The sequence below is a fragment of the Thalassophryne amazonica genome, chromosome 4, assembly GCF_902500255.1.
Source record: "Thalassophryne amazonica chromosome 4, fThaAma1.1, whole genome shotgun sequence".
Lineage (NCBI taxonomy): Eukaryota > Metazoa > Chordata > Actinopteri > Batrachoidiformes > Batrachoididae > Thalassophryne > Thalassophryne amazonica.
In genome coordinates, this window is record NC_047106.1 from 68,729,306 (window position 1) to 68,755,988 (window position 26,683).

The 26,683-nt window shown below is 39.4% G+C and overlaps 1 protein-coding gene across 3 annotated transcripts in view; it reads left to right on the top strand.

Annotated features, from left to right (window-relative positions):
• The window catches only part of LOC117508328 (tumor necrosis factor receptor superfamily member 19-like), a 109,364-nt gene that overhangs the window by 36,316 nt on the left and 46,365 nt on the right, over positions 1-26,683 (top strand). For all 3 annotated transcript variants that reach the window (XM_034168065.1, XM_034168063.1, XM_034168064.1), the window contains exons 4-5: positions 156-334; positions 1,940-2,025. In XM_034168065.1, coding sequence (XP_034023956.1) covers positions 156-334; positions 1,940-2,025 — 265 coding nt within the window. The remainder of the gene's footprint in view (positions 1-155; positions 335-1,939; positions 2,026-26,683) is intronic.

The following is a 26,683-nucleotide window of genomic DNA, read 5'->3' on the forward strand; positions in this document are numbered from 1 at the left end:
GCCATTGTTCCCTCCTGATCCTATGAGCCGAGATCATTGTTTAATTCCAGACCCCTGGTAGTCTACATTCAAGTCCTTTTTTCACCAGCTGCACATCTCCCCAAACCACCAACCCCACCTCTTACCCGGTGTATTTCTCTCAATAATCCTCTCAGGAATGTGGCTTTGGTTATGGAGAGGATGCCCAGTGCATGCCCTGTCGGAGCAATCGCTTCAAAGAAGACCGGAGTCTGCAGAAGTGTAAACCCTGCCTAGACTGTGGGCTCATCAACCGCTTCCAGAAGGGCAACTGTTCCTCCACCAGCAATGCCGTGTGTGGCGACTGTCTGCCTGGGTGAGAAAAGAGACAATTACTGCAGTTAGGCCACAAGTGCATATAGCTTTTTTTTCTGGTGGAACAGCGCTGAGACATTGCCCACAAAGACTTCATCCCAGCAGTTTCAGCAGTTCAGTGGAGTAAACAATGCGCTCCTTGTGGGATTTATTTCTATGATAATAGATAGCTAATGACTATCTTATAATATATGCCAATAAAAAGTACTCACCCTCAGCAATGAACCAAGCCTCTGTCCAAATTACAGATGAGGATGTTTTTTTTTTTTGTCTCTGTTGTGATAGATTTTGAATGACAAATCTGCAAAAAATAAACCTGCCATTTGCCCGAAAAGGCACTGCAGTGATGCCATTGCATCTTTCTGAAAAGTTCAGGGATTTTCAACTTAAAAATCCTTAAAAGCAGTCTCCTCTGAAAAAATACACTTGGCGCAGTGTTGTTTTTTATATTTTTTTCCTGGAGGAGGCTGTTTGTGCTTCTTTTTCATTTAAAGCAATTGAAAAAAGATGTTGGCGCCCAGAAAAAACTGGCCTAAAATCATGAATACAGAAATTAAATGTACAATACTGTGTAAAACCAAATACACAACACTCTGTGAACTGATCATGTATTTAGTATAACTTGGCACAGTTCATTGCAATGTTATTGTTCCACAGTCAGTTTTTTCATATTTACTGTCTATGTTGCTCATGTCACCTTCCTGCAGTGACATTGCTCCGAGTAGGAGGAATATCACCTATCTAATGTAGCTGATTTTACTGTAGGGTGTGCATTTCCCCAACTTGTCTCTTTCTTTAGGAGGTAACGATGCTATTGCTAGAGCTTGTTTGGAGATAAGCCAAACTAGCATTAAATATGCAACAATGAAAATTTTCTGGAAATCGTTGGCTTTCTGAAGGTGTAGTATACCACAATGTATCCCAAATATTGTTAGGTACTTGACACTAATGATGGGCCATCTTAACTAAAATGCTAACTGCAAAATGCTAACTATTAGTGTTAGCATATTATAGTAACCGTGCCTGATGCTAACATAGATGTTTGCTGGATTTGGTATGACCTCATATGCTAACTGGTGTCAACATTTTCTTTAATACGGCATTAATATTCAAATGCACCATGTTAATAAAGAGTGTCCAGTGTAAATAGTGATACACTCCACAAAGGGAAATCTGGTAATTTCCAGAAACGTTCATCAATTTGGACTCTATCCTCGATATTTATATGTAAAATTTTGAAAGGACTGAAGAAACTTGAGCACACCTGCAAATTGTAGACATAATTAAATCTACCAGAGGTGTAGTTTTTGTCACTAAAATAAAAGTTCTTCAGAGTTGTCAATACATATAGATGGAATTGCTTTCCAAAATCAGTGTTATGTCATATGCCTTACCTAATATATTAGCATATTTTTACTGTCGTGTTGGAGGTTTTGCTCAGTGTAATGTGTTATTAAGCTCATTCTAAAAAATTGTGATTAGCAAAGACACGTTTCTGCATGTTCACTTGTTGACAATGGTGTAGTCATGTTACAGTTAAAAGTATCTAACAACATGTTCCTGACAAATTTGATTGTTTAAAAATGTCTTTTTTTTTCTTAAACAGATATTACAGGAAGACCAAATTAAGTGGTTTCCAAGACATGGAGTGTATCCCCTGTGGGGACCCACCGCCTCCATATGAACCTCACTGTAAGCACCTTTCATTTCCTCTTCTGACAGTTGGCTTAAAATCAGTGTGGCTTTGTTGTTAAATCTTTTCATGAATACGGTGCATTCATCCCTAATGCAGAATGGATGATGTTTAAAGATGAAACAAAAGGGACACAACAGTCTGAAAGCAAACATGACCAGTTTCAGCACATTATTGAATACCTGGCCAAATACTGTTAGAACCAAAACCTCGGACAACAGTGACACTCACATAAAAAAGAAGCCCGCACACACACGACATGCCAGCACAAAGTATGTGAAGTAACCAGAACCACACAATGGGTGGAGCAAGCCATAGTTCATTCTCTAAGTCTCATTGAGCCAGCTACCTTTGCTATATGTGCAAATAAGCGCTTGGATTTCAGCAGTTGAAAAGCTGAAATGGATACTGCTAACACAATAAAGGATTTGCCAGCGTTGGATTATGTTAGCTCAGGCCACGTCACTCATTTTCAGCACTCCGGCAGGATTAAATGAACAAACCTCCATGAACAAAACTTCCATGAACAAAACCTCCATTGACGATTCAGGGACAAAACGTGTCTTGCTATCATTGATTTAAATAAATGTTTCTGGTCCATGCAAGACACTAACCACAATAGTGTATATTAGTTTGTCTGCAAAAGGAGGCAGGGGTTGTGTTTCACTGTATGTTCACAAAGCAGGGTTCACATTCCATCTACGTAGCTCCTTTCTTCCGTCCATTATATGTGGTGAAGTAAAACATTATAATTTCAGGTTTCCACATAAAAGTCACGGACTAGAGTTCACTTGTATCTTTGGTAATTGAATGTGACTTCCTGAAGGCAGTGGAGGCTGCAGCTGTTTCTGAGGAGGCTTTTTGGCAGCATAAATGCCAGGTTTAACACCCCTTTGTTAAATAAATGAAGACAGCACCAAGATTACAGGCAACTAGCATAACCGGTGTACATGGTGCTCACCACCCTCACATGTAAAGAATGACTTCATACTGGTGTCTATTGTTTTAGATAAGTAGGAGCAAGTCCATTTAAAGTGACAAGCACAGAAATGGTGTTTCTTGGGGACCTATAAATAGTGCTCTTCGGTGTCTGTGGAATATTTCCTGAAAACTTTAATATGCTTTTAAGACACCTGGTGCCCAATCCTGAACATAACCTCAAACTGCATCCTGTATTGTAGGTGGTCTTCCAGCCTTGATATTTTGGGGGTTTGTCGTATTGATTGGCACTTGAGCAAACATAAAACACCAGAAAAAAAGATCTCTTGTTTCGGTGCTCTGTCTGAGTAGCACACATTGTAAAAAGGATGGGGGAAAGCAGTTTGGATCCTCATCCCTGGAAAAGAAGAAGAAGAAGAAAAAAACAAAACACTGCAGAGGACTACTGGTTTTGTCTTTGGTGGAGGAGACTGGTGTGGTACTGAGGAGTTGTCCACTGAACAGCAGTGCCTAAGTCTAAACTTGTGGCAGCTCATGCGGGTTGACACCTGGAACATTCTTTCACTCAGCAATGATGACCATCTTCCATTGCTGTCCAAGGAGCTCGGAAGGCTCTGCTTTACAGTGCCAGCTCTCTGTGAGGTTGGGTATCATGGAAGCAGGTACATTCCAGTGGCTGGATACACTTAATTTTTATCTGGTCACCTCAGTAGTGAGTGTGCTAAGGGAGTGGCAGTTGCTGTGGTGGACTGGCTCCTTGTCTTCTCAAATATCATCCTGATCAGTGAGTGTAAAATGATGTTCAGACCTAGGAACTTTTGTTGTGTCATGTCCAGAGCAGCACCGCTGTACTCCAAGAATACAGGGTAGCTGTTCTTGTGGTGTAGCTCAGGAGAGTGATCATTTTCTAGGAAGATGCTGGAGACTTTGGCACTTTAGAGTCTATTGAAGTGCTCAGTTTATGAACTGTAACCATAGACTTGATGGGGTATTTGCAAAAGCCATTCTCAACAGGATTCAGTGCCAGTTGCTTGTTGCTCACTGACCAGAGCAGGTTGGGAATCTTGGCCAAGATCGCAGCCTTTGACTGAATCTGAATTGTGAAAGTACTCATTGAACACAAGCCTGATTATTGGCAGGGTTTCTTCCCAGCCTATGCAGATTTTTTGCACAGCATTTAATTTGCTTCCATCTTCACCAGACGTAACTTCATGGTAGAGTGGAACAAAAAAGGATTTTCACCCAAGAAAGCAGGACAGATTTTGGTGCTAGTCTCGCATGTGCCAATTTAGCTGAAACTTCATGCCTTCTTTTGAAGAATGTCCTTCAAAAAGATGCACAGTGCACAGTTTCTCTAATCACAGCCTCAGAGACCTATACCTTCTTCAGAGTTATGAGAGGTGTCTTGGTTGCTCCCCTTACTTATCTCTTCACACAGTCACTCAGTTTTGGAGAATTGCCTACTCCAGACAGATTTTATCGTAGAGTACAATACTGTTTTTATTTCTTAATGATTGATGGAAATGAAGTAGAAGACATATTCTGTTGACTTAGAAATTCTCATGTATCTATCTTCTGCATCATCTAAAGAAAACTGGCTATGAAAGTGATGATTTGCCATCAGCACGGTGGTTTAGTGGTTTGCGTTGTTGTCACACAGCAAGAAGGCCCTGTGATCGCTTCCTGTCGGACCTTTCTGTATAGCATTTGCATGATTTACGTGGATTTCCTCCCACAAACAAAAAACATGATGTTCATATTTAGGTTGTCCAATTACATCTGAGCTATAAAAATGGAAGTACTGTGTATACAGATGGCTGGAATTCCTAAATGGTTAATGTGATATTTTTTTTAATTCCAATTTCAATTGAATTCAATTTATTTCATTTATATGGCACCAAATCACAACAAAGTTGCATCAAGGTGCTTCACACAAGTAAGGTCTAACCTTACCAACCCCCAGAGCAAGCACACAGGTGACAGTGGTAAGGAAAAAGTCACTCTGAGGAAGAAACCTCAAGCAGACCAGACTCAAAGGGGTGACCCTCTGCTTGGGCCATGCTACAGACACAATAGACAATACAAATATACAGGAAATTTTGGAGTTTATGCTGGTGTACAGGATGGGAGGCCTGCAGCAGAGGACACCCACTCCCATCTCTGGATGGAGCCGCACCTCAAACAGAGAGAAAAAACAGAATCAGGTGGCAGAAAGACAACAAATACAGTATAATTTGTCAGCATTAAGCAACAAGAAAAACAAGAAATACTAAGGTGAGTGCCGGCCACTGTAAAACCCCTTGAATTAAAGCTGGGGGCCTCCACTACAAACACATCTTGTTTCATTTAACGTCATTGTGGTTGTATACAGATGCAAAATAAAAATTAAAAAAAAATCATTGTTGCCAACTATTGTAAACTCTCCATGACAGTCGGTGGCTCTAATCTGTATATGACATTCAGAAAGAGTAACCAGAATCCCTGAAGAGCTAAACTGTATACAAAGCAGCATTTATTCAGTATATCTACTGCTTTCCCACTCCTCACAATCAGCTCCAAGAGAGTGTTTTTACATTGATGATGTTGAAATTGATGTTAAAAAAATGTCCACACCCATCATCGAAAAGATGTTTAAAACGGGTTCAAAACTGAACATTTTCACTGTGTATTTGTCGATGTTGATTAAATGTTTATCACTTACAGAACACTACAGAAATGTCACTTAGGTTTTGCTTCTTGTGCACTGATGAGCTGCAGTTGAACAGCCAATCAGACTGTACTCTCTCACCAATGGGAAGTAATGCCAGTTCAACAATATGAATCACTGAAAAGCCACTAAAGGCTGATGTTGACAAGTGCAGCCATGTCGAAGGTACAGGACACACACAGAGATGACTTGCATCATCAACTCCAGATGAGGCAAGATGGCCAACTCTTGGCTTGGTGTGTAGCTTCCTTTAGAGATGGCCTACCTGGATTACCGAAACCCATATCAACATCTAAATTTAGATCTATATCGCTGTTCTGAATTTACTGCACGTTGAGATACACTGTGATTTTCCACAACGTGAATTGAATGTCATGTTCTGATCCAGTGGATACACAGCCACTACTCGTTTTGGTGTGTTTTTAGGTCATACATGCACTAGGTGATCTGTACCGTGCCCAAGCACGTTTGACCCCCCCCACAAAAAAGTTCAGTTCGTTTGACTAGTACTCCATACCCTGCCCAGGCATGGCCCATTTGAAGATGAGGTCTCGTTCATGGTTCAGTTGGACTCATGCTTCCTCACCATTCTTGGGACAAGTTCAAAGATGGCTAACCTTGACCTATTTTAAGAGATCAAAAGGTCACATTCTGTTTCCTATTTTTATGCTCATATGGCCGAAGGTATTTTAGCATTGCATTATATAGTTTCTCGTTTTGTCTTATGTTATAGTCATTCTGAGTAATTGTGGGTCTTTTCACTCCTTGTTATTTTGTGTAGTGCTTTTATTCTGATAAGTCTCCTGAGTTAGTATTTCACTTCTGGGTTGTTGACCTCTGCTTTCGTGTAGTTGCACACTTCCAGGTCTAATTGTAATCTTTAAATATAATGCAGTGCTAAGATACTCTTGGCCGCATGAGCCTTGTGTTCTTTATAATTTGCAGTTTGATTATTAAGATCCTGTTGTCTTACGTACAATTTATACATATTCAGTAAAGCCCCTCTATCAGTCAATCAGTCAATCAATCAAAAACAATACTTACATTTTAATATCATCTGCAAGAGACGTGTGCGCATATATGAGCTTTTAACAAGAGCAGAAGTTGTGCAAATCAAGGAATATTTGTAGATCACCCTCTATGCATTTGCAAGTATTTATGAGACAAATTAGATCCATAGAAGTTGTGAGTTAGCGTACATGCTAACATCCGCAAATTGTCTTGTATTTCAGTTCAGAGGTGTTATTCGGTTCCAAAAATGGCATTTTCAGTTTTAGAAGTGTTTACGTCTTCCTATACTTTACATAATATATGAGAAAGGTGTTATTTCCAGCCAAAAACAAAGTGAAGTTAGCAGCTAGCAAACCCATGAACTGACATCACCACTCTAAGGTCTGCTAAATGTTTTGTAAATCTTTCCAGAGGTGTTATCGGGTTACAAAAATATAATTTTCAGTTTTAGAAGTGTTTATTTCTCACTAGCTTTTACATAATATATGAGAAGGGTGTTATTTGTAGCCAAAAACAAAGTGAAGTTAGCACCTAGCAACACCAGGAAGCGAGGTCACCACGCTAATGTCCACAAGATAATGCCATAAAATTAGGTACAGAATGTGACATTTTAACTTCTTATAATACCTCTTAAAATAGGTGAAGGTTAGCCATCTTTGAACTTATCCAAGGTCTGTGTCCAAAGAATGTTCCATGTGAATTTGAAAATTGTGGCAGTAATAGAACTGGACTTATGCTGTACACAGACAGACGGACGAACAGACAGATGGACGGACGCTTCACAATACCTGATGGCCATATGTTGGCCTCGGATAAAAATGCAGAACATCTCCTGCTTGCCAGATTGTTTTGGGTTTCACACTGCTCTCTCGCATTCTTGTTCCAGTGTTTATTGACTCCATGTTACTGACTTTTGCCATTGTTCTGAACTTCTGTTTTGGCCTGCCATTTTTTGCTCTGGTTACAGTGTAACTCAGTTTATGTTACCCACTCTTGCTGTCATTCACTTCCTCCTCCTTTGGAATCTGTGGGATGGGAATCTGTTAGACCTTAACCTTGTGAAGTGACTTGGGGTGACATATGTTGTGATTTCACGCTACACCCACACACACACACACACACACACACACACACACACACACACACACACACATATATATATATATATATATATATATATAAAGTTGAATTGTGATGAGAATTCATGGTTTTTGAACTCATTCTGTGTATTGGCCAATTCAACTGCTTAATCTCTTCAAAGACTGTTACTATTGATGAACTATGTTTTTTTAGTTGTTTTTTAAACTCTGCATGGTTCTGGGTTACTCTCCTGTGTTTCCCCTCAGCCAAGCTGAAAATGTTTTATACTAGTTATTGTGTACCAGATCTGAGGTTGAATTTTAGACCATCCTTCTTGTTTGCCATGTTTACTGCTGTAACTCAGCTAATTAGTTCTTGAACAATAAATACTATTCAAACTGTCCTTCATTGTAGTTCTGTGCACTGGGCTAGATCATTAGAATCTGCTGCCTCAGTAAAACTCTTGTTATACATGCAGTATGATTGATTTATAAATCCCATATTGCATAATTTATTGTATTAGGCAAGCAAAAGGCTGTCAAGGCCAAAAATGATTTCATCTTTCTCACAGGGATCTGGCATCTCCGTGTGGGACTGTGCTCTTCAAAACAAATGTCAGGTCATGTTGATGTAAACGTACTTGGGGACGGTACGTGTGGTACAATGTGTGCGCAGATCAGCAGGAGAGAATGACAATCACGCTCTGGCATGATACAAATCAATTGGGCCTTGTGTGAGGCTGCCTTAGTCTACATGGGTGCTTGTCTTCCATCATGTGATGGATTTCACATTCAGATTCCATTATTTTAGTCACAACATATTGATAATTACCGCTTGCATCTTGGAGTAGCAAGATGGCACTTGTGTTTGGCCTCGCTGCTATCCATGTAACAGTTGTGTGTGCTTTGTTGTTAGTCATCCTGCTGGGTTGCGATGGTCTTGCTGCTTGTTGAGTGTATGGCCATCAGGCTCTGCTTAAAATCCAAGCTTCTATGTTTATGGGAGTCCATTTTCACCTTTTGGTGATTTGCCCTTTCAGTGGCCTCCATTTGTGCCATTTGCCCGTGCTAGTGCCAGTAACCAATACAGGAGCCCCCACGGATGCAGACAGAAGCGCGGGACAAGAGCTGGTGTCTAGGTGAGGCTGAAGCTGTTCTGCAAACACGGAGTTGTGGGAAAACATAATTCCCGTTTGATCAAATTGCTGTCTCCGGACTTGTGGATCTATGGCCCATCTCCCTCTCTGGATCATCATGGGAGGCCCTGCTGTCTCCGTCAGGTGTTTCCTGACCTTCCCACAGCTGTGATCGCCCCACTTGCCAGTGTGTGAAACCTACGGGCACAGAGGTTCATCTCTGCGGGTCCTGTGTGCTGTCCTGCTGCAGTCCAGCGACAGCTCCGCTGTTAAATGCGCGCTCCGTTACGTTTTATCTTGAACGATTACACTATGTAATACAATTTTTGTTCCTGGCTTCTAAGTGTTATATTTCAACTGCTTATGTCTAAAGTCTATGGAAAAATGACTACATTCAGCACAAACTTTGATTTTATTTTTTTTTTTACGTTCTAGAAAGTTCTAAAAGTTTCTTGAAATTTCTAGATAATTCTGGAAACTTCTAGAAAATTCTGGACAGTTCTAGCAGTTAAAGAATATTCTAGAAGACTACTCAGTAGTAGTGAAGGCGAATCGAGATTATTCTTGAAAACAGACAAATTTCAAAATATCATTGTCCTGATCACAGAAGCAAAGTGTCTGTGGAATAACAGCTATTTTCTATTTATTTAAGGCATAACAGGTTAGGAAAACACACTGTGTACCCAGGAACAAAACAAAAATAAAAATTTGCTACATGTGTTATATTTCGATTTTTCAATTTATTTATTTTATATAGCGCCAAATCACAACAAAGTTGCCTCAAGGCGCATATTTCGATTTTTCAATTTATTTATTTTATATAGCGCCAAATCACAACAAAGTTGCCTCAAGGCGCTTCACACATGTAAGGTCTAACCTTACCAACCCCCAGAGCAAGCACACAGGTACAGGCGTAAGGAAAAACTCCCTCTGATGATTTGAGGAAGAAACCTCAAGCAGACCAGACTCAAAGGGGTGACCCTCTAATTGGGCCATGCTACCGACACAATTTACTGAAAAATTTACAAAATGAAAATGCAGGAAATGTTGCCGGTGCGCAGGACAGGAGGGCACAGAAACAGAAAACAGACACCTTAAACAGACAGAAAAAAACTGAATCAGGCATCAGAAAGACAACAAATACAGTATAATTTGTCGGCGTTAAGTAACAAGAAAAACAAAGGAAATAGTAAGGTGACCACTGGCCACTAGCCCGCTCTGTTTCCTAATAAAATGAATTAAAAGAGTAAAAAGCATAGTAACATACTATGCCAGTATGCTAGCCATATGAAATGGAAAATAAGTGACTACGTTTACATGCTGTTAATATTCAGGATAAGGTCAATATTCCGGTTTCTGAATCATTAGGAATAACCCGTCTACATGCTTAAGCAGACAGAGTTACTCCTGTATAGATGGTCACTGGTATCATTTGGAATATCCCCATCTAAACAGCGACGCACGTCTTCCACCGGTGCTTGATTTGGTCTGGCGTTTGTGCAAATCCTGCTTCGTGTAAAACCCCTCACTACACACTTTTCTCAAACAGGCATTAACATTTTCTCACTTTTCTCTCCTGTGTAAACACTCTCTTTTTTCTTCTGGGCGAGAAGATTATAAACAGACACACGCAGAACACAATGCGTGTGCTCTCTCTTCGCTCACTGCCTCCGGGGGTACGGATGCAGGACCCGCAAAGAATCCAAGTCATGGCCACGGAGCTCTGCGGCTGCAGTATACCGAGACCCTGCGGCGCTGTGGATTTTTTCCGCAAGAAATCTATCCTTGCGGGCTGTCTCCGCATCAAAACAGCGAGTGTAGTCTCTGGACCTGTTGCCAGATTTGGCGCAGCTCCCCACAGCAGACAGGGGGGCGTTGTGAGTGGCCCGCTGCAGCGTTTACCGAGCCCGCTGACTCAGTAAGTGCATCGGAGGCAGAGCAATTGCGGTGCCGCGACCGGCCCGACTGATAAGGACGCAGAACACAATGCGCTGTTTATCTCTGTTTCTGTGGTGTCCAGTGGGTTGCGCACGCTGCATACAAGTAGTTGCCATACTCAAAAGACCAAGATTCCTTGTGGATAGGACATGCACAAAACACAAAATAATGTTCCTTTCTATGGGGATATCCCGATGCGCGTTTATATGACCTGATATTCGGGTTAGAAAAGGAGTAACCCAGGGGTCTTATTTGGGTTTTTAAAAACCGCAATATGAGCATATTCAGGTTTTTGCGGGTGTTTACATGACCATCCACAACCGGGTTATTGCTAATATTCCGGTTATGAAAGGGTTATTGGCTGCATGTAAACGTAGTCAATGTGTCTTAAGTCTGGACTTGAAAGTCTCCACAGAATCTGACTGTTTTATTGATGCAGGGAGATCATTCCACAGAACAGGGGCATGATAAGAGAAAGCTCTGTGACCTACAGAATTTTTATTCATCCTCGGAACACAAAGTAATCCTGCATCTTGAGAACGCAAAGCCTGTGTCAGTACATATGGTTTAACTAGGTCAGCTAAGTAGCGAGGTGCCAATCAGGTTGTCTGCAAGTGATTTAGCACCAGGTTCTCCACAAACATGAGTTGCGTGGGAGGAGAGGGGCGGCCACATATCCGGCCGCGCCCCAGTCCAGTCACGAGCGGCTGTGCTCACCGCCTCCCCCCAGCTATCAGGGGCCAACCGAAAATCCACGGCGCTTCGGTATCGCTTCGTCTAGGCAGGATTCTGACTTAGAGGCGTTCAGTCATAATCCCACAGATGGTAGCTTCGCACCATTGTCTCCTCAGCCAAGCACATACACCAAATGTCTGAATCTGCGGTTCCTCTCGTACTGAGCAGGATTACTATTTTAACAACACATCATCAGTAGGGTAAAACTAACCTGTCTCATGACTAGGTCAGCTAAGTAGCGAGGTGCCAATCCTCGACGGTCTTTGATCCAAGGAACTGGACTTTTTGTTTGAAACATGCAAAAATTATATATATATATATATATATATATATATTTCACATTGTCATTATTACATGGTATTGTGTGTAGAATTTTGAAGAAAAAGATGAATTCCATCAATTTTGGAATAAGGCTGTAACAGCAAAATGTGGAAAAATTGAAGCGCTGTGAATTCTTTCTGGATGCACTGTAAATGAAAAACTCTGGAAACTGCGAATAGATATTGAATATGATATCAGAGGGAACTGGAGTCAGATCATTTCATACATTTCATGTAGTATCCATTTAGCTAATTTGTTTATATTTAAATTCACAAAGAAATGGAATCATCTGCAATAATGCAAACTGAAGTTGGTAACTATTCGAAGAAAGTCTGCATCATTGGCAGAAAAAGGAAAATATCTGCAAATCATAGTTAACCTTTATTTGATCTCATATTTTGATGTAGAGAATGACCGTTGATCTGAAGCTTTTATTATTACATATAAAATTATTTAAACAGATTAATTTGGATGTCTTATTATAGTATGATATATTGGGATATCATGGTACCATAAAAAATTGGTATCACTGTATACAACTTGTCTTGCAGTCAAAGATACACTTTTTACTTAAAAAAAAAAAAAATCACTTTCTAGGGTTATATCTTGTTCAGATATAACTGAGAACACTGATTTTTCTAAATAAGAATTGTCTGTCAAGAATCTACCAGTATGCAGCAAAACGCACCATTTAAAAAAAATTCCCATGGGAGCATGCCCCCAGGCCCTCATAGAAGACTTCATGCCTTTGGCCCTCGTGTTATGCGGCTTTGCTGTACAATCCATCCAAGGCAAAAAAGTTTCTGTCCAAAAATGTTTTTTCTCACCAGCACCCATGAGTCTAGGTAGAATTTTTTTTCCCCTGTTTTATATGCTGTAGCCTTGTTGCTCATTTGTCCTTCTGTGTGGCTTCCTGTTTCAGTACTGGAACAGGGCTGTTAAACAACATGGCTATTGTGTCTGTGCATGTAGCTGGTACTTAGTTCCTACGGTGACTTTCAGTGGAGCGTTTCTAAATGTTTGAAAGTCTTGCTCTCTCCCTGCAGTGTTATCTTGAGGAGGGTGTTGAAAAGTTAAAGGGTAGATCATCTAATAGTCTACTCTGGCCCGGGGCACTGGTGCAGCTGCGCAGGGAATCACTGTCTGCAGTGGATTGTAAATCTTCAACCCCCCTACTTCTTTTCTCTCCATCCATTTTCCCCGGTGGTTTTGTGGAGTCTAGGGAAGATGAGGTTATGTTTTATGAATGTTTTCAGTGTCTTTTAATGTGTTTCATCTGCTGGAGGTTTTCAGCATCACAGCAGATCTGAAACTTGACTGAAAACCAAGCTAACACGTGCAGACACTCACTAGAAAAGTCTTACTTGTTCATTTTACTTTGCCTTTAGTGCAGTTATTGCTCCTGGATCTTTTTTATGTTATTTTTATCTGATTGCTTAGAGTGCTGGTCTAAAATCCACATTATTTAATGACCATGTGTCTTTTTTTAAAATCAGTATTAGGAGGTGGTGGCCTTGAGGTTTGAACACCGAGCTAGTGACCCGAGGATCCTCTGTTTGATTCCTGTCAGACAGAACTCAACAAGATGTCCTTAAGGTTTTTAAACTGTGTGCGTGAACATTTTGCATGGTAGCACACAGATATATCTGTGTGTGAAATATGAGCTGAGAAGGTCAGCGCATTCTATTTGACTTTACTCCAGAAAGGCACAAAACCTGCGTTGATTCTTGATATTGTAAATCATCATACTTAGTCTATTCATTGAGAGTGACAGTTTGCACCTCATTGTCACAAATGGGAGTGCTTGAAGCACTTTTGATTGAGATATAATGCAAAATGTACACCAAATGGGTTTTTCAATATTAAATTCAAGTGTCCACAAAATCCACAATCCAGATCAGATTCAGATCAAACTTTGTCAGGTGATAGCGAGTGCCAGTCTGCACCTCACTTTCAAATAATGAGAGTGATTGGGACACATTTGATTAAGATATAATGTAAAATATACATTAAATGGGGTTTTCAATGTTAAATTTAAATGGCCACAGTCTGTAGTCTGGATCAGATACGGATTAAACATCCGGATACCATCCTCAATCATGCTGTCAAACGTGAAAGAAATTTGATTTTTTTCAACAGAGTTAAGAATTTTTGAAAGTCTGTTCAATGTTAAAGATAGGGATTTTTCTAATTTTCCAAAATTCTTCTTGACTTTGCCCTTTGACCTTGAAAATGTAATCATTTCTTGCCTATTAGGATATGAATCTTCACTAAAAATTTCATAATGATGTATAAAAAATTGTGGTCCCCAGCATGTTCATAACAAACAAATAGACAAACAAACAAACAGGGGCAAAAACATAACCTCCTCCAACTTAGTTGGCGGAGGTCAAAAAAATACATGCTCCCTTTTTCAACACTGGGGCAAGCCTGTTCAGCAACATGGCTATCGTGTCTCTGCATGTGGCTGGTAGTTAGTTCCTATGGTGACTTTCTTGTTAACTTTCTTGTTAAATCTCCACCTTGTAATTCCAAGATCCATTATTAGTTTTTGCAGAATGCTGACTGAATTCAAGGCATCCTGTTCTCATCATACCACACCAAGTTGGCAAAGTCAGAAAACGTTGTTACCTCTGAGCAGTTTGTAACAGAACTGTCAGTATTCACATGATTTCACCTACTCAGCAGGATGTCAGCATTGTCGTGACGATGACAGCTGCCTTCATCAAACTATCAGTTTAATATGCAATTATCAAACCACAACCTCAAATAAATCATGAAAGGACATAATAATTGTATTTTTGCTAAATTGCACTTTGGGTGTTTGATGTTGTGTATAATTGCAGCAGATATAATGAGTTAATTTATAAACCACCTCCTTTTGACAGCTTTAATTTGCCAATATTTTTAGAATGAACAAGATGGCATGAGGTCCATATGTATTTAGACATTGCATTTTGTTCTTATCACATCATATTATAGTTGAACACAGATACTGAATAGCTTTTAAACATTTATGTTTTATGGCATTTGAAAAATAAAGAATTCAGACTTCTGTATATGAAAATTTTTGACTAACATGCCCTTTCAACTCACAGTGAAAACAAGTCTCTACAACATGCCATAAATTAAATAAAAATATCAAAGACAAAACAATGGCATGCATAAGTACTTGCTCCCTGTTAGTATAACACTGTAAAAGTCATAATTGTTTACAGCCAATTGCCTTTAGATAAGTCAGGGGATGGATAGATAAACAAGTTACCAAGTTACTGAATATGTTAAACCTCATTTAATTCAATTATTAAGACATAAAAAACAGCACCATGCTGCATGATAAATGTGGAGTAGGCACTTGTCAATAACTGTCACAGTACACTCTTGAGAAATAAAATTTCTATATTTAGTTAATCTAGTTAAAGTTGTTAAAAGCATTGTATATTATGTTTCCCATTTAAGCAATTAGGTTTTGTGGGGCCAGTTGACATAACTAGAGCATTAAAAAATTTTTACAGTGAAGAACCAGATTAGCCAAGATACTCAGAGAACTTTGAAAGAGTTGTCGGCTTCTGTGGCTGTGACTAGAAAAATACAGAGAAGCGTTTTTGTCCAAGAAAATACATTTGATCGAGGCTTGTTTCCCTTGTGCATTATGGAAAACTTCAGCTGAAATTTCACGTCTTCCTTTCAAGAAAATGCAGGATGATGTGATTATGAATTTCATTTGGTCACAACTTTTAGAACTGATCAAGTTGGCTTTCAAACTAAAAATCAGTGCATTGTTGTATATTAAACGTTTTCAAGCCTTTTCTCTGAGATCTTGGATGCAAATTCATGGTTGAACTGTTTTGGATGTCTTAACATGAAAAGGAAAATGCTATTTTTGAATACACACTGTACATTAAAGGAAACTGCAGTCAGACAAAATAATTATTTGACTCTCTTGTTCACAGTAAAGTGATGCTTAGTACCCCAAAGAAAAATAAAAGTGAGTTGTTCAGTCACTATTCAAAGATCCTTCTATGGAACAAAGTAGTGGTTCTTTTATTTGGAGTATCTCTGCTGTTCCTAAAGTCAACATGCACAGAGTACATGAAAAGCTGTGGTTTGTTGGTTTGGTTGTTGTAGAGATAATGTCAGCAGGTGAGGTCTCTTCAATAGAGCACACTGTGTGTGTGTGTGTGTGTGTTTGCTGCAGCTGCTGGGTGTGATAACAGGCTAACCATTGTGCTTTCAGGCAAGATGGTTGATGTGGAATTTGACCTTCATGTTGAAGAGCAAAATTGTAGACTGTAGAATCAGCTGCCAGAACCCTGACACACTGGAACATCCCAGCAGGAGGATCAGCTTCATACAACTGGTCAAAGTAGCCCAATGGGACAGTACAGCAGAAGCATCTGTCAAGACTGAACTATCATCCTCCATGACTATGGTAGGATGAGGTATAGGTTTGAAGGAACAAAGTTCAGTTACTCTATAAGCAGGTTGAGGGTCACCTGATCACAGAATCTTCTAACAAATAGCTCTTTGACCACTCTCACTGCCATTACAGCTTGCTGTCCTTGCACTGTATACAGCCTGTAATTTCCATCAAGACATGAACTATGACTATGCTGGATGATATTTAGAGTGCCCTCGGACATGAAACACTTTCTCCTGTGGATATTCGCAACTGGAAAACAACCCCACATTCCATTTGGATGCTCAGTTGTTTCTCCATAGTGTGGGAGATTTCAACTGAAGACTGAAGGAAGCCACAACTCGTCTGTGGGCAGCATTTACAAACTGGGAACATCTACAGGCCCTATTAGTTCTGCAGATCCTCCTGTCCTGTGCCTCAACAGCATTTCCTGTATATTCATTTTGTGAATTGTTCTGTAATTTGCGTCAGTAGCATGGCCCAAGCAGAAGGTCACCTCTTTGAGTCTGGTCTGCTTGAGGTTTCTTCCTCAGACGGAGTTTTTCTTTACCACTGCTGCTCTGGGGGTTAGTAAGGTTAGCCCTTACTTGTGTGAAGCGCCTTGAGGCAACTCTGTTCTGATTTGGTGCTATATAAATGAAAATAAATTGAATTGAAATTGAAATTGATGTTTCCAACATTTTCAGTCTTCTTAGTAACACCACTATTACAGTATTGTGTACAGTGCTGTGGCTCTGAAGGGTGAAACCAGCATCTTGTCACCTTGAATTTTCACCCCCTGAAACATTACTTTTTTGTTTGTTTTTAATTAACATTTGTAAATTTAAGTTTGATATTTTACATACTAATGAGGAAAATCATCAGAAACCACATTAACATATAAATGCTATTGTGCCCAAGACTTTTTCCACAGTACATGTACACAAGACCTTTGGTAAATCTAGGTTAGTAAGAACACTTGAGCTGATTTATTTATTCCCACGTCTGTTAGAATGGTCAACATATGTTGTTTTTATGAATAATTCAAAAATTTTATAGGCATTTACAAGAACAACAACATTTGTTGTTGATGATTTGTTAAATGTGCAGCTTTTAGGTCAATATTTCACTCACAGATCAAAGCTGCTGTCAGTATTAGAAATGTTGGACTGGGATATGATGGTCACTCACTGTGCACTGTACGACTGACTGAATGTGTAAATTTTGCAGCTTGCAGTGCATTTACAAACAGCAAATGGCAGTATTGATTTTAGCTGTGTTTTCTTGGTTGTTAATTTTTTCAAGACTGACCCTGGAATATGTCAGTCTTTTAATTTTAATTACTTTTTATAGATTATGTGCTTATTTTAAAAAGCTTTCTTTATTGCCTCCTCTGGGTAAAGCAGAGTCTTGTAGCACTGCCGAGTCCTCTGCTTGATCTTAGAAGAATGTTAAAATACCCTTATCCCCTATCTGATGGAATTAAAAAAAAAAAAACTGCCCAAAGCTAGAAATGTTTACACTGCAAAGAGCTCTCGGATGTGAAGAGGTGGAAACCAGTTCCTTTTATGATTAATGTAGTGAAAAGCAAACAATGAATGGAGGGGCTAACTGAAAATAGATTTTCTCAAACACTCGTTTATTATTTTGTCATATTCATCAACAGTCCAATGTCTTCCATTCCACATCTCATAATTTAAACATGTTGCCTGTTTTGTTTGCTTTAAAAGACCATAAGATTTTTGATGATTCAGCCTAATGGAGATATTTAGTATACACATCAGGTACTTGCAACAAATTTCCACAATATATAACTGGAACAGTGAACATGAGTAGTATTTGTACCTTAGCAGAATATTGTTGGTTTAATATTTTAAACCATCTGCAAAAGACAAACCATCATCACAGAACTGAAGATAATTTAAGCCATTTTGTCAAATTCAAATTGTACAGCTAGTTGATCAAATATTTGTTGAAGCTGCTATGAAGAGCGGAGGTTAAGAATTTCACATTCAGATGCACGAGCACAGCCAATATTACGTTGATCGGCATGTCCATTTCTTAATATATTTCAATAAAATGTCAGATTTCATCACAAATGAAAAATAAATCACAAATGAGTCACCCGTTTGGTGCCAAATCTGTTTGCCTAGTGTGCAACTCTCGAGCTGCACTCTCGAACTGACATCATTGTCTTGTGACTACTACCAGCGCACACTGATGACATCATCACATGTAAGACACAGAAGCAACGAGGAAAAATGTCATGAAAGCTGTTTTTTTTTTCTTTGCTTTTTACAATGTATTGGGGTCACAAAATGAATTTATTTTAGGGTGAGCGTTTAACCAACTTTAATAACAAAAAAGAAATAAGACTTTAATACTTAAAAACTACAAAAACTAAACTAATAAAAACTTTATAAACAAAAAAGAAAATAATTTAATTTAGTTTGACAGTTTAACCACAGTAAAATTACCAGTGTTAAATTAACACTGACAGTGAACATATGGTCCCACTCTGGCCCAGATGGGACCATATGTACACTGGCAGTGTTAGTTTTACACTGGTGATTTTACTGTGAACTTTCAATGAAAAGGGGGGATGGGCGGATGCTCACGTTCTTCAGGCCACAAGCTTTTAACTGACAGTGTGATGTTTCCTGAGGGTAAGACGAAACAAAATACTCAACCCACCATGCAGCTGGTTGAGTATTTTCATTATCTTTCACTTCTGGAAACAAAAGTAGCTTCACGTTTTATGTCCTTTCAGCTATAGGTCAACAGATAAACATATTTGTTATTATGGACACATCAAAGGGGCATTTTTTCCTGAATCTCTTTCTGTCTTTATCATGTCCACATGTCAAAGGTTCATGTCATTTTTTTTTCTTTTTGAGTGTGAATTACATTCACCCACACTGATTAAACAATAATTGTGTTTTTGTGATTGCTAAGTTTAATGTGATTGGAAGAAAGAAATGAGATACTGACCCTTTTAGCACTGAAGGAACGACTGGATTAAATGTGGCAGAAGCCACTTTGTAAAATGGTTCCGGTCCTGTGTGATATGTAACAATAAATTGTGTTAAAATCTGATGTTCTATGTTTTTGGTAACTTACAGAGTGAGCGCTGTTCTTCAGGCCACAAACTTTTAACTCATAGTGATGTTTGCTGAGCACAAAACAAAATTTCTGATGGTTTGTTGTCCATCAGAGAAACCAAAGTGTCATCAACTCAGCTGTTTTTTTAAGATTCTGCCTCTCTGCAGCCCCTTGTAAAAGTGTTAACTCCAGTTGGTCTTTTCCCCATTGTTTTTTTTCTGCATTACAACCCCTAATTTAAATGGATTTTTATTTGGATTTTTTTAAGATTTATTTCTGACTTTTATAATTAACACATAAAACAAAAAACAATGACAGTAACATAACAATAACAAAACAGACTGGTCAAGAATGCATAGATATTTGACATGGTAACTCTGAAGACACACAAAGCAGATCAAGTCCAAAGCGGTTGTCCATTTAAGTCTCTTTGACACGCAAATCCCATTGCTTCCAGAGGTTTCTTACACTTGTCTATGAATAACTGAGTTTTGCCGTCAATAAAATGCCCAAGTTTGATTATTGTCATGAGGTCCACAATTGGTGACTTCCATAGAGACACAGAAGGAGGGTCATCCCTGATCCACTTCACCATAATACTTTTCCTAGCTATCATTAAAAGTGATTGAACCACACTCTCGTTTTGTTTAAATGAAACAGGAATGTGACCAAGCAAGCACATCATTGGGTTTCCTATTACCTGCTGACCAACAGCTTTACTGATATTGACACAGACCTCCTTCCAAAACTTTTGGATTTGAACACATTCCCATAAGCAATGATACCTCGTACCAACATGAGTTTTACACTTAAGGCAATTTGGTGATGGACCCGCATTGTATTTACTGAAAATGTTAGGAGAAATGTATACATCGTGTAAAATATTGTACTGCAATTCTTTAAACTTATTACAATTTGATATTTTTGATGGCAAGGTAAGAATTTTTTCCCATACCTGTAAATTTATTTCACATTTAAGCAGAACACTCCAAGATTTCCTCAGCCAAGGCAATCTATCCACACTGAGTGAATATATTTCAGAATAGAACTTAGATATGAAATGTTTATGTTCTTTATTATTGATTAGAAAAATCTCTAGTTGATATGATTCTGGTATAAACTTAAGAGATTTAACCCTCTGCTGTATGTAGTGCTTCAATTGTAAATATTTATAAAAATCCTTATTTAGTATAGAGTATTGAGTCTTAAGAGATTCAAAAGATTTGAATTTACCCTGCTTGAAGAGTTCGAAAAATCTATGAATCCCAGCCATATGCCAATTTGTAAAACTTGTTCCTATAGTTTGTGGAGAAAGATTTGGATTACCCACTAGTGTGGACAATATTTGAAATGGTTGGCTGCATTTGAAAAGTTTTCCAAGTCTATTCCAGGCCCATATAACATTATTTAGTAAGGGATTATTGTTAACTCCGCTTGATACTTCACTCATCTTGATCCCAAGTAAGTTGACAGGCGATGATGGTTTGCATAGAACACATTCAATATTAAAAAATGGTAAGTCTGAGTTTTCGTGTATCCACACACTGAGAATCCTAGCTTGTACTGAAAGAACGGAATATTCTATATTGGGTAAGCTCCATCTGCCCTGTTCTTTGCACAAGTGTCTGTAATTTGATTTTTGGCTTTCTTCCTGCTCATATGAAGTCCACCATGGCTTTATTAATGATTTTAATGTCTTCAGAATTTAAAATGATAAAAAGCATGCTTACAGGATACAATATTTTGGGTAGGATAACCATTTTTATAAGATTAATTCGGCCCAGAAAAGATATGGGAAGAGACTTCCACCTTGTCATTGTTTCATAAACACCCTCGATCATCCCATTTATGTTTTCCCTGTATAATTGATTCACATGTGGGGTAACCCTAATTCCTAGGTACATAAAACCTGATGGATCCCAGTGAAAAGGCTTAACATGAAGGCTCCACATTTCCTGAGTCAACTAAAGTCATAATAACTGACTTGTCAAAATTCACTTTGTAGCCTGATATAAGACTGAAATCTCTAATGCATCTAGTCAGGACTGGTAGAGAGTTAGCAGGGTCTGTGGTTTATTTGGATTTCATGAAATACACCAACACAAAGTAGTTAAAATTGATGAAGAGAAATGGAAAAAAAAAATCCTTTATTAGAAAATGAGTAAATAAATTTAAAATAAATTCTAAGAAATAAAAACCTGATAAATGGTGCATAGAAATGTGTGTTTACCCCTTTGCTATGAAGGCTTTAACAATTATGGTAACACAAGTAAATCATCACTTTTACAGTTTTCTTTTGACAAGTCAGGAAATGGATACATGAACATTTCATATCACTGAACATTTTTAGAACATCAGCTAGTGAGAAATAAAGGTATGGGCATTTGTCACAGTGCTCAAGACATTTGATGTTAACCTGTTGCTTATGACGTATGCTCCTGCCTTTCTTGGCCAGATCTTCCTTATAAAAGAAGTTTTAATCTCAGTGGAATTTCTACCTGGTAAAATAAAGGTTATTATTATTATTAACACTACCCTTTGTGGCTGGTGAGAACCAGGACACACTGGGGGGATTATAGTTCCAAGATGGCTTGGGAATGCCTTGGGATCCCCTGGGAAGCATTGCAAGACTTAGCTGAAGATAGGGAAGTGTGGGATGAGCTGCTTGGTCTGCTGCCACTGTGACCCGGACCCGGATATGCGGTAGAAAATGAAAGCATGAATGAATGAAAAAAATCTGTCTGGGGTCGGCATATATTCTTGTTTTCCATTTTGTTTACTGTACTTTGTAGACTGTATGTTGCACTGGATTATTTGTTTTGAAATTGGTGCTGTTTCTTCAAGCAACAAGCAGGAATACAAATTTAATCAGTACATTATTAATTTATGAAGTAAACACCGCATTAGTGAGCAGAACCCATCACTCATCACTCATCTTCAACCGCTTATCTGAGATTGGGTCACGGGGACAACAGCTCTAGACTTCCCTCAGACTTCCCTCTTCCATGCCACATTGACCACCTCTGACTGGGGGATCCTGAGGTGTTCCCAAGCCAGTGTGGAGATATAATCTCTCCACCTAGTCCTGGGTCTTCCCCGGGGTCTCCTCCCAGGTGGATGTGCCTGGAACACCTCCCTAGGAACCCTATACCTCCCTATACGTACAGTGAGGAAAATAAGTATTTGAACACCCTGCGATTTTGCAAGTTCCCACTTAGAAATCATGGAGGGGTCTGAAATTTCATTTTAGGTGCATGTCCACTGTGAGAGACATAATCTAAAAAAAAAAAATCCGGAAATCACAATGTATGATTTTTTTTAATAATTTATTTGTATGTTCCTGCTGCAAATAAGTATTTGAACACCTGTGAAAATCAATGTTAATATTTGGTACCGTAACCTTTGTTTGCAGTTACAGAGGTCAAACGTTTCCTGTAGTTCTTGACCAAGTTTTCACACACTGCAGCAGAGATTTTGGTCCACTCCTCCATACAGATCTTCTCTAGATCTTTCAGGTTTGGAGTTTCAGCTTCCTCCAAAGATTTTCTATTGAGTTCATGTCTGGAGACCGAACAGGCCACTCCAGGACCTTGAAATGCTTCTTACGGAGCTCCTCCTTAGTTGCCTTGGCTGTGTGTTTGGGGTCATTGTCATGCTGGAAGACCCAGTCATGACCCATCTTCAATGCTCTTACTGAAGGAAGGAGGTTGTTTGCCAAAATCTCACATTACATGACCCCATCCATCCTCCCTTCAATACGGTGCAGTCGTCCTGTCCCCTTTGCAGAAGAGCACCCCCAGAGTATGATGTTTCCACCCCCATGCTTCACGGTTGGGATGATTTTCTTGGGATTGTCCTCTAAACATGGTAAGTGGAGTTGATTCCAAAAAGCTCTATTCTGTTCTCATCTGACCACATGACCTTCTAAACCATGACAGCATCATGTGTTACTAATGTAATCTTTGTGACTGTGGTCCCAGCTCTCTTCAGGTCATTGACCAGGTTCTCCTGTGTAGTTCTGAGCTTTCTCAGAATCATCCTTACCCCACAAAGTGAGATCTTGCATGGAATCCCAGACCGAGGGAGATTGACAGTCAACTTGTGTTTCTTCCACTTTCTAATAAATAATCATAACAGTTGTTGTCTTCTACCAAGCTGCTTGCCTGTTGTCCTGTAGTCCATCTCAGCCTTGTGCAGGTCTACAGTTTTGTCCCTGGTGTCCTTAGACAGCTCTTTGGTCTTGGCTATGGTGGACAGGTTGGAGTGTGATTGATTGTGTGAACAGGTGTCTTTTATACAGGTAACAAGTTTAAACAGGTGCAATTAATACAGGTAAAGAGTGTAGAATAAGAGGGCTTCTTAAAGAAAAATTAACAGGTCTGTGAGAGCCAGAATTCTTGCTGGTTGGTAGGTGTTCAAATATACTCAACAAAAATATAAACGCAACACTTTTGGTTTTGCTCCCATTTTGTATGAGATGAACTCAAAGATCTAAAATATCACCATTTCCCTCAAATATTGTTCACAAACCAGTCTAAATCTGTGATAGTGAGCACTTCTCCTTTGCTGAGATAATCCATCCCACCTCACAGGTGTACCATACCAAGATGCTGATTAGACACCATGATTAGTGCACAGGTGTGCCTTAGACTGCCACAATAAAAGGCCACTCTGAAAGGTGCAGTTTTGTTTTATTGGGGGGGGATACCAGTCAGTATCTGGTGTGACCACCATTTGCCTCATGCAGTGCAACACATCTCCTTCGCATCATCCGTAAAGAGAGCACCTCTCCAACGTGCCAAACACCAGCGAATGTGAGCATTTGCCCACTCAAGTCGGTTACGACGACGAACTGGAGTCAGGTCGAGACCCCGATGAGGACGACGAGCATGCAGATGAGCTTCCCTGAGACGGTTTCTGACAGTTTGTGCAGAACTTTTTGGTTATGCAAACCGATTGTTTCAGCAGCTGTCCGAGTGGCTGGTCTCAGACGATCTTGGAGGTGAACATGCTGGATGTGGAGGTCCTGGGCTGGTGTGGTTACACGTGGTCTGCGGTTGTGAGGCTGGTTGGATGTACTGCCAAAATTCTCTGAAACGCCTTTGGAGACGGCTTATGGTAGAGAAATGAACATTCAATACGCGAGCAAACAGCTCTGGTTGACCTTCCTGCTGTCAGCATGCCAATTGCACGCTCCCTCAAATCTTGCGACATCTGTGGCATTGTGCTGTGTGATAAAACTGCACCTTTCAGAGTGGCCTTTTATTGTGGACAGTCTAAGGCACACCTGTGCACTAATCATGGTGTCTAATCAGCATCTTGATATGGCACACCTGTGAGGTGGGATGGATTATCTCAGCAAAGGAGAAGTGCTCACTATCACAGATTTAGCCTGGTTTGTGAACAATATTTGAGGGAAATGGTGATATTTTAGATCTTTGAGTTCATCTCATACAAAATGGGAGCAAAACCAAAAGTGTTGCGTTTATATTTTTGTTGAGTGTACTTATTTGCAGCAGTAACATACAAATAAATCATTAAAAAAATCATACATTGTGATTTCTGGATATGTTTTTTTTTTTTTTTTTAGATTATGTCTCTCACAGTGGACATAAACCTAAGATGAAAATTTCAGACCCCTCCATGATTTCTAAGTGGGAACTTGCAAAATCGCAGGGTGTTCAAATACTTATTTTCCTCACTGTAAGTTGCAGGACCAGCTGGAAAAAATAAACAAAAAATGACAAATAGTCCAGAAAATATGGTATTCATAGTATTATTTTCCGAAATTCCAGATTTCTTTTTTCGTATGGGCTTCATTGTCCTTCGCTAGTGCTGTGTGACTGAGTCTTGAAGTGTCACACATGAAACATTGAGAAACCACATTTTTGACCTTCAAAACTCTGACTAGAAAAGGTTCATCTTTGCAGGAGATGTGAGGCAGGGAGAAGACATTATCAATCTATTTCTGTTGGGAAGGACAAAGAGGAAGATGAAGACAGGTTTTACCAGAGGCACTTTCTCTTTGAACTGGTGTGCTAATTTTAATAGTTCAGCAAAGAGAAGCTTGAGGCAAAAAGGAATAATTCATCTCAAATTAGTAGGTTCTGACTGAGAACAGAGGGTTAAATAATGTAAAGGAACAACATCTTATGTCTGTGTCATCCCTTTCCAAGAAACTGCTTCTCAAGATGGAACGTGTTTAAAGATGTCCAAACAGATTGAACTGACTTCTGCTTCTCTCTGCAGGTAGCACACGTGTGAACTTGGTGCCTCTGCCATCGGTGGTGACCAGTCCCAAGGGACATGGCTCTGGCTGCAGTCATCTGCAGCGCACTGGCCACTGTGCTGCTCGCTCTGCTTGTCCTCTGTGTCATTTACTGCAAGAGACAGCTGTTGGAAAGAAGCCCAGTGGTGAGTCCACAAGTGGGAATAGTGTTTCACATTTCCAAAGAGGAGGAAAGTCTGTGAAAAATGAGATTATCAGGTGTGATGAAGCAGCATGTCAGTAATTAGAGCCAATGCTTTTGGGTCTTCTAACATCATTGAATGAGCAACATTTGGATTTTTTTATGTCCCTTAAGTAAATCAAACAAATTTCTTAAAGATCTGGTGTCCTCACTTGCATTGTGACAGCTACAATATTTTGGCCAAGTAGCATGTTTTCTCTGGGAATGATCCAGCATGCAGGTGCCACAGTGTCGAAGACACCAGTGGATGGAAAAGGTCAAGGAAATGGCCATGTTTCACCATTCACCATTCTGTGGCAAATAGATGGCTGCTTTTTAGGTGTGGGGAGGACGTTGTGCTATTCATTACTGGTTCTTTGGTGTGATGGATGCCACAAAACCGAAAGCAATCGTGCACGCTCCCAACTTGACCTGGTGTCCAGAACTATATTGAACTACTTAGTATGTCAAAAATGTTGATTGGCGTTGCTGCAGCACATTGATATAGATCTGCAAGTTGATTTGCCACAGGTTTTACACCGGATGCCTTTCCTGACACAACTCCACATTACACCACATCGCAGTTGTTGCAGAATATGTCATGCATATTCTGCATCAATGTTTGATGTGCATGTTTGAATTAAAAATAAAATAAAATAACACCTACACATGGTCCACCAGTATACGTGGCATCTGTTAATTTGACTAATAGAGGATTTGCACTCATGGATTGCACACCAATATACGACATGTTGGTGATCAGTCTAATGTTCAAAAAGAAACCCAAGCTAAATCAGACCCAAATAAAAATCTGCCTTAGAATCAGATTCGGTTAGATTCT